The sequence below is a fragment of the Halyomorpha halys genome, unplaced genomic scaffold, assembly GCF_000696795.3.
Source record: "Halyomorpha halys isolate HHAL.00 unplaced genomic scaffold, Hhal_1.1 Scaffold965.1, whole genome shotgun sequence".
NCBI lineage: Eukaryota > Metazoa > Arthropoda > Insecta > Hemiptera > Pentatomidae > Halyomorpha > Halyomorpha halys.
In genome coordinates this window covers 482,443-494,552 of record NW_027114872.1, presented here as the reverse complement: position 1 = coordinate 494,552, position 12,110 = coordinate 482,443, and the positions used below count along the sequence as shown (strand labels likewise).

Below are 12,110 nucleotides of genomic sequence, written 5' to 3'. Positions count from 1 at the left end.
TATATATAGCAATAAAATAAAAAGTAATAATAATAATAATTAATAATACAAAGCGGCTAAGCTAACATGTCAGCTGCGGAAGTACATAAATAAATAAAAACATTGGTTCATACTGCGAAATCAAACTTCATCTCCAAATGATAATAATAAATATTATTAAAGGCAGAAGAAAACTAAATAATAATAGTGCTTACAAAACAAATAAAACGAAATAAATGTACCTGATACAACTAAATATGAACTGACATTGAACTAATTCTGCAAAATAAAACAAATATATTTCAAACTGTTAAATACATAAGCTAGCCAGCATACGCTATTGAGTAACTTGTCTTAAATCTTAATCACCATCAGTAAAATTTATTATTGATGGACTCTAGGAAGGGCTGCTGAGAACTAGGTGAGCGGGAGTCAATTTTGCATATAGTAATTGCTCAAAACGGGGATGATGAATGGAAGGACTATAATATCTGACTTTGTTTGGACTAGTTGAAGTCCTTACTCCTGGGAGGTTAGAGGAATGAAGGAGAAGCCTAGCTCAAGAACCAGAGTAAAAAGATCTTCTATTATTTTGTAATACCTCTCACAGAAATATATTCATAGATCACAGAGAAAATTATCACATTGCCTACAATGAGACTTATTTATTTATTTACTGTTAATGTATCATAACTTTACATATACTTGCCTGAAGAGGAATAAGTGCTTCTCTCTCTCAGGAACGGAAACTTTGCGGAGTGAAGGACAACAGGCCATGCCAGGATTACCATGGAGCAGCCATTGGAGGAATGCCTGAAGATCGCTGTGCAGGGTGAGGCAATCCGGACAACCTAAGTCTTCTTGCAGTTTTTCCTAAATAAAGAAATCCGTACCATTATGTTGAAGTTTGAAAGACAACAAGATGGTCGGCTCCATCGCAATGGACAGGTTTAGAAGAATTTTAAAGGTTTTTAAGAATAGGGTCATTAAAATCTTAAGAGGTAATGAGAGTGATATGGATGCTATACTTGCCTCAACGCATCCAACTATACTCTTTATCACGACATTGGTCAGGTTGTCCAACGGCGGGTTGAGAAAGTTACGGGGGACAACTTTTCTGCAGACCCCAAGACCTTTTCTTAGGTTCTCGGTGGCTTTGAGCGCTGAAGACACCACTTCTTCTGCTTCCCCACTTGCTAACATGATCTCTGCTTGCTGCGCTCCCCCAAACGGTGTAGTCTGCTCCAGCGACACCTGTCTCGGGTATCACAAGTTTTCACTAAATTAGGTTGTTTTACCAGCTTTAATATCAATTAAAGGTTAAATATCAATTAAGTATATAGTTAATAGCAAGTATACAGTAAAATTGCTGTTGATATGACAAAAGATGTTTATTTTTTAAATCAGTAAGTGAAGCTGTACACGTGACCGCTCTACTTTTATAATAGTAGTACAATTACTTTATATTAGTAAAAAATATATATTTGATTATTGTGACAGATGCAACTTACTCAGCTTGTACAGTGAGCCTAAAAACGTTCCTGAAGAGACAATTTAGCATACAAAAGTTCATTTAATTTGCAATTCATGAAGTCACATAAAGTAATACATCGATCATTCAAGGCTGTCACTCAGACTCAAATTACTCATCTACAAAGTAATACTACGACCATCACTCCTACACGGCGCACCACTACTACACTATCTTTATCAAACAGCCTTGAAATCACTACAACAATACCAAAACAGCACACTGCAGAAGATATGTCGAGGGACATCTCTGGAAAGACGTAACATGGCACACATTCATAACGAACTACAGTTAGAAACTGTATAACAACACATCACACGGATACACATTAAATTCTTCGACAGTCTCCCTGCTTCCTTCAATCCAGTATTCCAGTCTATCACCCCATCCCCCCTTCCTGCGAGGTGGCAGGGCAGGAAAGGTTCCAAAAACCCTATTAACATCACCTCATAGCTCCATCTTCTAATGCACTCCAACCCTATCCCTCACACTTCTTTTCGATTTCTGATTCGTTTCTCTTATTATTTGACCATTATCTATCGTCTATATTATTTTTATTTTTATTTTTATCTCATATGCGATACAACACGAGGAGGCCCCTCACCTCCGGACTCAAAATAGCCCCTTGAATGGAAAGCTCATATGTAAAATTAAATATAACAGGTAACCGTAAAATACCAAAGGTAGTAAAAGGTAAGACACAACACGAATTATTTTTTTATTTTTTCACAGTAATACACTTACTAATTCACTTTTTATTTCTGTTTTAGAGGGTTCGAAAAAAAAAATCGATCATTAATAACAATATTAATTATTGTTACTAATAACTTAGGCATAGATTATTTATTGTCTCTCTATCAATAAATTATTCGGTGTTTAGAAATTGCCAGCTTTAACTAAGGAAATCGCATTAGTGATTGGATGAAATACAAAATACATTCCGAAGGTTTTCATGAATATTTACCTAAATAAGAAACGCGAATTTCTGAAATACAATTGATTTGTAGAATTAAAAAAAAAATGTATAAAATTTATGAATAATAACAATATGAATTTTAAATATTTGCTACCTTTTATAGTCTACATTACGATTCAAAACACTTTCAATTATTGCACCTATAAAAACACTAGTAGATGGACTAAAATATTGACGGTAGGCAATGAAAACCTCACTACTCCTCAAACATTATTACGAAATTCTCATTCTCTGCCATCAATACTGTTTATATGTCATTGTATATTTTACCATCAACTAGAAATAAATTTTTCTCGATAGAAATTTTATAAAAGTTTTTCATAAAATAAATGGAACATTCAATCCAGACAATGTTTATTCAAATAATGGAATTCATAAATTAGAGAAATTAATATGATTTTTTTAAGTTGTGACATTTTGTATGTTGTAACAAATACTAAATTATTAAGCAGATAATAATCGAACGAGTTTGAGAAGATATTTGTATTACAAAATATACTTTTGTTGAAAAGAATCTTCAAATTGCATACTTACAGTTATGGCCTCCTCGGCATTCTCTCTCCTCCTCTTTCTGATATTGGACTTGTTGTTCCAAACTGGAGGGAAGAGGTTGTCGTTGAAGACATCTTCTCCAATTGCTTCTTTATCCGGCCTCACTTCAGCGAAGGTGAGGAGATAGGTGTCTGGTCCTCCTTTGAAGACACCGATAGACTCCTTCAGCATGTTCTCTCCTTCTGCTTCATCGGGTTCTGCACAAACAAAACTTTTCTCTTATCTAAAACTGGAATTGAAAGAATGATTCAACAGTGATTATTTTCTTAATTAGAAAAAAATAAGATAGTTGGCTCACTCAGAGCCTATAGATTATCCGTTAACTCTATTTAAAATTCATTTAAGGAGATATCCTTAATGAGTCAGCATGAAGTCAAAATTCTTTAGATTTGAAATTTGAATGGATTTCATTCATGAAAAAAATACCGTGTACCCAATCACATAAATTTCCTAACCGTAAACTCCAATACAAGCATCGTTTACTACTTTTAATGTGACTCTTTTACTCTTACATTTTACTTTTACCTGCTTTGTATCTCTTTATTTTAGTCCTAATGAAGACCTACACTGTGGGTCGAAATATTGACAATAAATAAATAGTTTATAACTATTTTTGTTCTTCTTGATCGCAGCCTTAAACATTATCTTAAAAATAAAAAATAAAATATAAATAAAAAAGATTTAGCTAATTATTTTTTCCTTGGATGTGTTTTTAAATTTTCTACAAAAAAAATTCCTATTAGATATACTAAAAATAAATGAATTACAAGAAAAAAAGAAAAAATGAAAAATGTTGAATATTTTGGGTGATATCTCCCTAATTAGTGGTCCGATTTAGCTAATTCTTTTTTCATTGGGTGTGTATTTTAATTTTCTATAAAAATATCGCTATTAGATATACATAGAATACATGCATTATGAGAAAACCAGAATAAAGAAAACCTAAAAGGTGAAGAAGAAATATATTTATCTCAATTCATTTTTGAAAGGAGTCCGAAATTAAAATATGATTGGTTCATTTGTAATTTAGTTATTTCCAGTGCTATGAGGCCAATTTATTTGTTTTTTCACTAAAATTATAAGGTCAGCTTACCCCAATTCTGCATCTCTTCATGGTGTTTTCTGTGTTTTCTCCGTTTCTGGAAAGGATAATTAAATATGTTTTCATCGATAAATTAAATACTTATAAGTTTTACTATTTGGAAAGAAGATGATATTACGTAACTTACTCCTGTAGCATCGCTGTTCTGTAGCAGGAACAAGGCCAAAAAGAAGACCAGAGAGTAACCAACAGTGACCAAGTTTGGCTTCATCTCTTCACCTGCCCCTAAAACAATATTTCTATAAGGGAGAACACAAAAAACATTCTTTAAGTCTTCAGAATTTATTTATTTATATAGTGTTAAATATTAATGAAGATTGTACGCAAGAGTAAATCCTTTTCCTTTATAAACAAACTAATTTACGGTATGTAAAATATAATTAGTAAGATTAAAAACTTGACATTTTGTCTGTATTTGACTCTTAAACTTAAATGTAATTATTGGTTTCTCATTTTGGCATCGAAAGATAAACGTCTGTCGGTTTGTAATTACAATTTGAATGAAGAAGGTCTGTTTGGAATAATACTATTATAACCTTAGTAAAATACTACTAAAAATTGAAAATTTTAGAAAATGTTTAATAGTTCAATTTTTGTGAAGTTATTACTTAATTCAAATCAGTAACAGTTGCGTACATACCTAAATTGTTATGTCTAGTATAATAAAATTGCAAAAGATCTAAATAAGGATTGTATTGAAAACTATGCTCTATTTACATAATTTCTACCGAGGAATTATCAGTATTTGTATGTCACATATGTTTCTAACTAAAATTATCAATTAACTTATAAAGGTTATATTTAATAAGTATTCTTTTGCATAAAACGAGTTTTAATTGCATTTAATTTTAAAGAGGAGTGATCTCCTCAAAATAACGATAAGTATCTTCTAAATAAGACATGAAAGCTCATAGAATAGGGGAGAAACAAATGTTATTTTTTAAAAATATTTAAATCCTTCATTGTTTTTCATGCATAGAATGACAACACAAAACTCTAATTAACAGAGTTCCCTTTTATACGTTATCCAATCACCCTACACACGTTTTCTTACGACAGTAATCATTGATGTATTTCTACTTCACTTAATTTAAACTTAATAAACATTATTTAGGTATATGTATGCAAGGTACAATAGATGCCTAACTTATCACTGCTTACAATTTTGACAGAAAGCTGATCTTACCTTTATATGATATCCGACTAGAAGGATTTATTTGAAACAAATATGGAAAATACGCTTGTCCGAATTTAAGCATGAATCCTAAAATATATATATAAAAAATATCTAGAATCCAGAATAGCGTGCGAAAAATAAATAAAAATTTATGTAATTGATTATACGGCCTTTAAAACAATATTTACTAAACGCATTTGCTTCTTTCCACAGATCTTCATAAACCTCATTTGCGCCTTGTAGGATAATCAAAACGGTAGCGAAAAACGGTTAACAAAGACATTCAGTTTTATCTATCCTACAGCTAATCATAACCTATGACACACTTCTAAGAGAGCGTCTTGTCATCTGTCAAAACATATGCTAATGTTTTAATAACCTTCTCCTAAATTTTCATATTCGTTCACTACTTAAAATTTAAATATTACGAATTAAAACTTTAAAAAATGTAGGTCTTATAAAAGGTTACAAATGCAAATTTTTTCAAAACGACCTTTTAGTACAAAAATGGTTTTCATGGCCTGATCTGACCACTGCTTGCAGTGAAAGTAACAAGGATTCCATCCTTGACAAAGACTCTTATGCATTAAAACAGAAAATATATTAATTGGGTCAAAGGCAAGAAATTCTTTTCTTACACTTCAAAATTAAAAAAAAATTAGTTTTGACGTTTTTGGAGGAAGCTCTTCATATGCCTTAAATATGAAGAGTTTTTTAAAATGTATATTATATAGTTTAATAATTAATTACAATTTATTGGTGTGATTATTTTTTAAATGTACTATTAAGAACTTTAATAGGCATTTTATAACTAAATAATAAGTTTAATCCCTTCAAAAACATTTTTTTAAACATTTAAATATCGATTTTTTTTTCTTAAATAGGTCAAGGAAGTGCACTGCTAATTATTTTATATGTAAGGTAATTATTTACTTATGGTCCTCCAGATTGGTGGGAAATCATTATTATTAAACCAAACTGTCCGTCGATAACTTAGTTTAAAAATGGATTCCCCATGTAATAGGAAATTTTTCCTTCTAGGGGGAATTCAAGAGGGGAATGATCGGTATAAAAATATTAAAATTGATAATTTTTATTTAAAATTTATTTTATCAATTTTCTGTCATCAAGATTGGTTCCATACCAATAATAATAGTTTGCAATAAAAAAATAAATCACCGACAAACTTTTTCGTACCTCAAATTTTGCCAAAGTTTCCATGCAAATCATAGTCTAGTTAAGCATACCGTTAGTTAAAAACAAATACTGTTTTTAAATAACGGGGATATTTCGACGATTCGGTTAATATTCTGATATCAGAAGCCTTAAAAGAATGCCACTAATGTTTCTTATCTAGATTGCAAATCAATTTTTCTCAGACTTACATATTTGCAACATAACATCATGTCAACATTTAATAAATACTAGTGGGAATTCCCGTTTGATGGTTTTAATCACGATCTCCCTTTCTATTGTTCATAAAGATAATCATAAAGACACGTTCTATAGGGATAATGAATTAAAGTGAGAAGTATTATTTCATGATATTCTGTTCTATTAGATTGTACTCAGTATGGAAAACATTTTAAATTACATTAAGAAAAAAAATATGTTTATTGTTCTGGCAGTTTACCATTTACTTTTGTAACGAACCATCTATAATCTATAGAATCATCAAGAAACATCTATAACCATCCTCTTAGATGGTGCAGGCATACGCAACATGCGCGGCGGTCTGCGGTACGTCTCTACTGGGGTCTAGATCCTAGTCAATGGCGGGGAACCTCACATACCCAGTGAGGATTTGTGTGACCCAGCAGTCCGGTAGGACTCATATGGTAAGTATTTCTGCAGGATAGACTCCTTTTAGGATTGCCACTGCTTCCCATTCATATATTCTATCCTCCCGGATAATCATTTTCTAATATCTGGGATCCTCATACAAAAACTGGCTGATTGTCCAGTAAAATCTTCTCTCTTCATTACCAAAGCTAATCGATCTTCTGGCAGGAGGAGGTCGAGAGATGCCCCTCTGGCTGACTTGCAACGCCTCATGAGACACAGATCTATACTCCCTAGTGACTCGTAGCAGCGCTAAACGTTAAAACGTAGCCGGCCTGTTTTTTCTGTCGGATACGTGACAATAGAAACATAATTTATACAATACTAGCGGAGAGTTTAGTCGTGAGGACGTTATTAATTTTTCTCATCTCATCTTCCCCTACAAGAATATTTTCTGCTCAGAATATTTGACAGGATATCTGAATCTGTTCTGCTTTTACCTGTAAAAACACAAATATTTTAGTATACTCAAATTTTTGGATATACTATGGTCCCTAACATCTACACAATTTACAGTATCTATTAAAATATATTATGTTACCAAATTTTAGACGACCTTAAGTTAGTGCTTAATTGAACAAATATATATATAAGGAGAGTTAAGTGCAGAAATGGAGAAGGGATAAATAAAGAACAACTGATGACGTAATGAAGTCTAACACCCAGGAAAGCAGAAGCTGGTAGAGAGTAGCAGCTTTAATCAATATATATTCCTTTATTTCATAACTCCTACTGTGTACTGTCACCCTGCTAGATAGAATGACGTTAGGGTCCTCGTATTTTAAGTAAAGCATTCCAATCTCGACGAGAAGAATATATACACATATATAATTATATATACACATATAATTCCTATAATTTATAGAACAATAGACCCCCGTGCTAATTATGGAGAAATAATAAGGATATAACTAAGGTGAAACGTTAGTTTACACACATTATTGACCTTAAAAATATTAGGACTAAAATCTAATGTTGTAGTAATTAATTTATTTAACAGTATACAGTACAATGTAAATCATGTCTTATTCACAGCCGTAACAAACTACAAAAACCATTGAAGCCGAATAGAAGAAACCTTTTTTGTGATAATACAGGACAAAAAAAAGCTTTCACTCTAAACAATATTGTAAATATGATTGTTGTGGTTTTCAGAATTTGAAAATTTAGTTTTTCAGTTTAAAATAGAAATGAGTTAGCAACAAAATCAGTTGTTAGTTGATTTTAGGTTAAGGGAGGTATGTGAACCAAGTTAAGATGGTTGATAATACCTCTCCACTATTTTATTATTGTTTTACTACGTTTCGGCCAAACAAGCCATCCTCAGGCACTACGAGTACTATAGCTATATATTTATATATATTTAGGAGTACAGTCCTTATAGATTATGCTTAAGAATAGCTTGTTAGTCAGACAATAGTCCTAATATTTTTAAGCTCAATGTAATTAGTTGGCATAGACTAACATTCCCCCTTGAATCTGTCCATGGGACTACTCAATAATAAACAGGTGGATATTACACATCTTTCTGTTGTGTTTTAAAATGTAGGATTTGACTTATATTTTGAAAAACAAATAAATTACATACCTTTGAAAAAACCTATTTTATCACCAACAATTTCCAACAGAACACAACAAAATGACCTTCATATCCCTTTTGTCCTTGACCTCATACCAATCAAATTCTCAAAAGTCCATATAAACCCCCTTACTAATCATCAATATCCTGTGGTTCAATCCTTATCCAGTTACACCCAACGTTGAAGGTTGAAACGGAAGTGGCCAAGAGACCTTTTGTAAAACAAAATTGACAATTGGAGTTTTTTTAATGACCAGATGCTCCGCACCTGAAGAGTGATTACGACTTTAATGCACTTACTTAACCTCCACTGGCTCATTACCAGTGACGGGGTGAGAGGCCTACTCTATTCCTCATGCGTGAGGGGGGATAGAGTGGGCTCGAGAATAGGTAGAGATTGTAAATATTGTATATAATCTATTTTACTCAATTTGATTATGCTCATTTCATTTATTTATTTTTCTTCTTATATAGATATAGAGATTTTATTTATTTATTTTTATTATGAAGAAGATGGAAAGGGGTACGGTCACAAGAAAACAAAAATAGTTTACAACTATATATTTGCCGACGTTTCGCCCAACTTAGTAGAAATTCATCAGGGCTGTTTCTACTCAGGTCAATACGAAACTGCCAACTAGCAGTTTCTTTTTATGAAAGTGTACAATTATCACTATTACCCATTGCCCATGTTTGTGGCAGATTGTAATATAAGCAATAAATAATAGTTTGCAATAAAAAAATAAATCACCGACAAACTTTTTCGTACCTCAAATTTTGCCAAAGTTTCCATGCAAATCATAGTCTAGTTAAGCATACCGTTAGTTAAAAACAAATACTGTTTTTTAAATAACTGGGATATTTCGACGATTCAGGTAATATTCTGATATCAGAAGTCTTAAAGGAATGCCACTAATGTTTCTTATCTAGACTGCAAATCAATTTTTCTCAGACTTATATATTTGCAACATAACATCATGTCAACATTTAATAAATACTAGTGGGAATTCCCGTTTGATGGTTTTAATCACGATCTCCCTTTCTATTGTTCTCCCTCTTCTTCCTCTTTCTATCTCCTCTCTTTCTCTGAAGATAATTTTTATTTATTAAATAAACATCTTTAATTTATTATATATTTAATCTTTCCTCAATTTTTTAAATCATTGTGAAAAGTATCAAAGCTTAATCATGAATTTTCTATTACAATAACTAAGAAATGAACAGGATGAAGAGGCTATACAGTATTCGCAACACAAAATTCAAAAACCAACAAATTAGATATATTATACAGATGTAGAAAAAATAATAACTAGCCAATGTATTTAAAAACCTTAGCGTTTAATTTTATGTCTGTATGATGGAACTGGTTTCATATAAGTTTCATTTTATGAATGTGCATGTAAGGGAAACTAAAAAATGAGGAGGGAGCGATGAATATAGATTATTTAAGGTTTGGAGGTGCAAACAAAAAATTTAAATTGAGGGTATGGGGAAACCCAAAAAATAAGCTCAATTCAGGGTTTTATCCCCTTCTGAAACTCATGACCTTTAAACGTACATAAGTCAATATATTTTAAGTTCAAAGTTCGGTCTGAACTTGAGGAGGATAAATCCCTTAATTTTGTACATTTTTGTGATTCTTGAAATATTTGTAAATTTTTATTATCCCCTATTGCATTACATCATTGTCCAGATCATACATTCAAATAATACTACATTGTACTAAATAACTCGATTTGGTGTTTTTTCGCACATTTATATGTTGAGTACATTGACTTATTACTTGTTAGCTTTTTGGTTAATGATTTATTTATATACCATTGAAAAGCTGAGCAAAACATGCTATGTGAAATGTTAGGGGAAATTAAAAAGGGAATTTCGCTTGGATTTTTTTTTTTTTAAATACCCTTTTTACACAGTTCCTTGCTTATTTTTAAAACATAAAATTAAGGTAGTTACAAAGAGTTGAAAAATTTAATTCCAGCCTTCATAATAGGAATATAAAATTATTTAATACAATTAGTTTCGTTAATATTTTTTCATTTATGGACAAATATAAGTTTTTAATCAGTTTAATAGTTTGTTTTTATGTATGTTTGCATCATTGTAGAGAGTATTTAGCGAGTTTAATTTAATTCAAACAAGGTTGGGTAAAATATTTGTATTAATATTATAAATTAAGCAATAAAGCTATAAACATATTTTATAATGTGTATATAGTTTTAACTGTTTTTTTACTGCACAAAAATCTGGTCTGTAATGATAACCATCCAGCAAGTCACTACAGTATCACAACTTGTGTATTAGTCATCTTTGTTTAATTACTACTCTTTGCTTAGCCAGTAATAGTGTATTGATAATGAAGCATACTATTTACTGTAATAGCCTCCTTCTTAGGCCCGGATGTAACTTATCGAAAAAAATCCTTGGATTGTTGTTATAATGGGCTTTCTCACGGGACGGAGGAAGTCCCAAGTACCTGTAGGTGCTCTTTACCCTATGGACCATATAGATACCATGTCGTGCCAAAAAAGGTTTACATAGGCCAACAATCGATTTGGGTATTTGCTTTAACTTGTGGAGTCAAATGTATAAGCTAAAAAAAATATATCCTTTTGTATTCGTTCTAACTGGCAGAGTTCACAATTTGCCAAAAATGGGATTACAAGGACAAGCATGAGCGAATCTTCTTATATCCTGGATATTTAGAAAAAAATTTTTGAAAAAAGAATATCTAACAAGTAGGTAAGTCGTCGATGTTAATAAAGAGTGACAAAAAATACATGATATGAATGATGGACACATGAGATGGGTGAGCAAAACGATAATTAATTGTTTCAAACGAATGACGTAGACTTAATATCAAAACATCCCATTTTTCAATTTTGTGATTTTGATTTCAATTAAATATTTTTTAGCTTATAAATCGTCCTTTAACTATCAAAACTTTCTGATTTAAAATTTTTAAATTAAAAATTTTTTATTGAGGTAGCTGAAAAAAATTCTGTTTTAAATAATATAGAAGGTAAGAACTCCCTAATCTAAATCATTCCAATTGTAAAATTCAGATTTAGGGCTTTTCATAGTTACACGACGACATACATGTTAAGAAATATTTAATCTGAAATAAAACCTTCCAATTTAAAAATCCAGACTTAGGTTTCTACAGCAAGTCGATGCTATCTACGTTACTCCATCTAAATTTAGTATTCTTAAATAATTTCAACCCAAAGTATGGCGGTGTGTGAAAATTGACTGATCAGATTTTTTAGACGTATAGTTGTGCTCCGGCCTTCGATTGAAAGAAATTATTAATTAGAATAACTAATTTGGGTACACGAGTAAATTTCATTACTTCTTCAAGTATAAGAC

At 31.2% G+C, this 12,110-nt stretch overlaps 1 protein-coding gene across 5 annotated transcripts in view; it reads right to left on the bottom strand.

Annotated features, from left to right (window-relative positions):
* Positions 1 to 5,673, bottom strand: part of LOC106687449 (uncharacterized) — a 5,981-nt gene extending 308 nt beyond the window's left edge. Inside the window, exons 1-7 of one of the 5 annotated variants that reach the window (XM_067051995.1) lie at positions 5,506 to 5,673; positions 5,327 to 5,428; positions 4,259 to 4,365; positions 4,132 to 4,177; positions 3,021 to 3,235; positions 1,012 to 1,233; positions 689 to 852 (exon numbers count right to left, since the gene is read on the bottom strand). In XM_067051995.1, the coding sequence (XP_066908096.1) occupies positions 689 to 852; positions 1,012 to 1,233; positions 3,021 to 3,235; positions 4,132 to 4,177; positions 4,259 to 4,365; positions 5,327 to 5,399 (827 nt within the window). In that variant the 5' untranslated portion in view covers positions 5,400 to 5,428; positions 5,506 to 5,673. Of the gene's footprint in view, positions 1 to 688; positions 853 to 1,011; positions 1,234 to 3,020; positions 3,236 to 4,131; positions 4,178 to 4,258; positions 4,366 to 4,780; positions 4,899 to 5,326 lie in introns of those variants that run through there. The other 4 variants (XM_014431337.2, XM_014431339.2, XM_014431340.2 and 1 more) reach the window with 4 other exon arrangements.
* Positions 5,674 to 12,110: the final 6,437 nt, after the last annotated feature.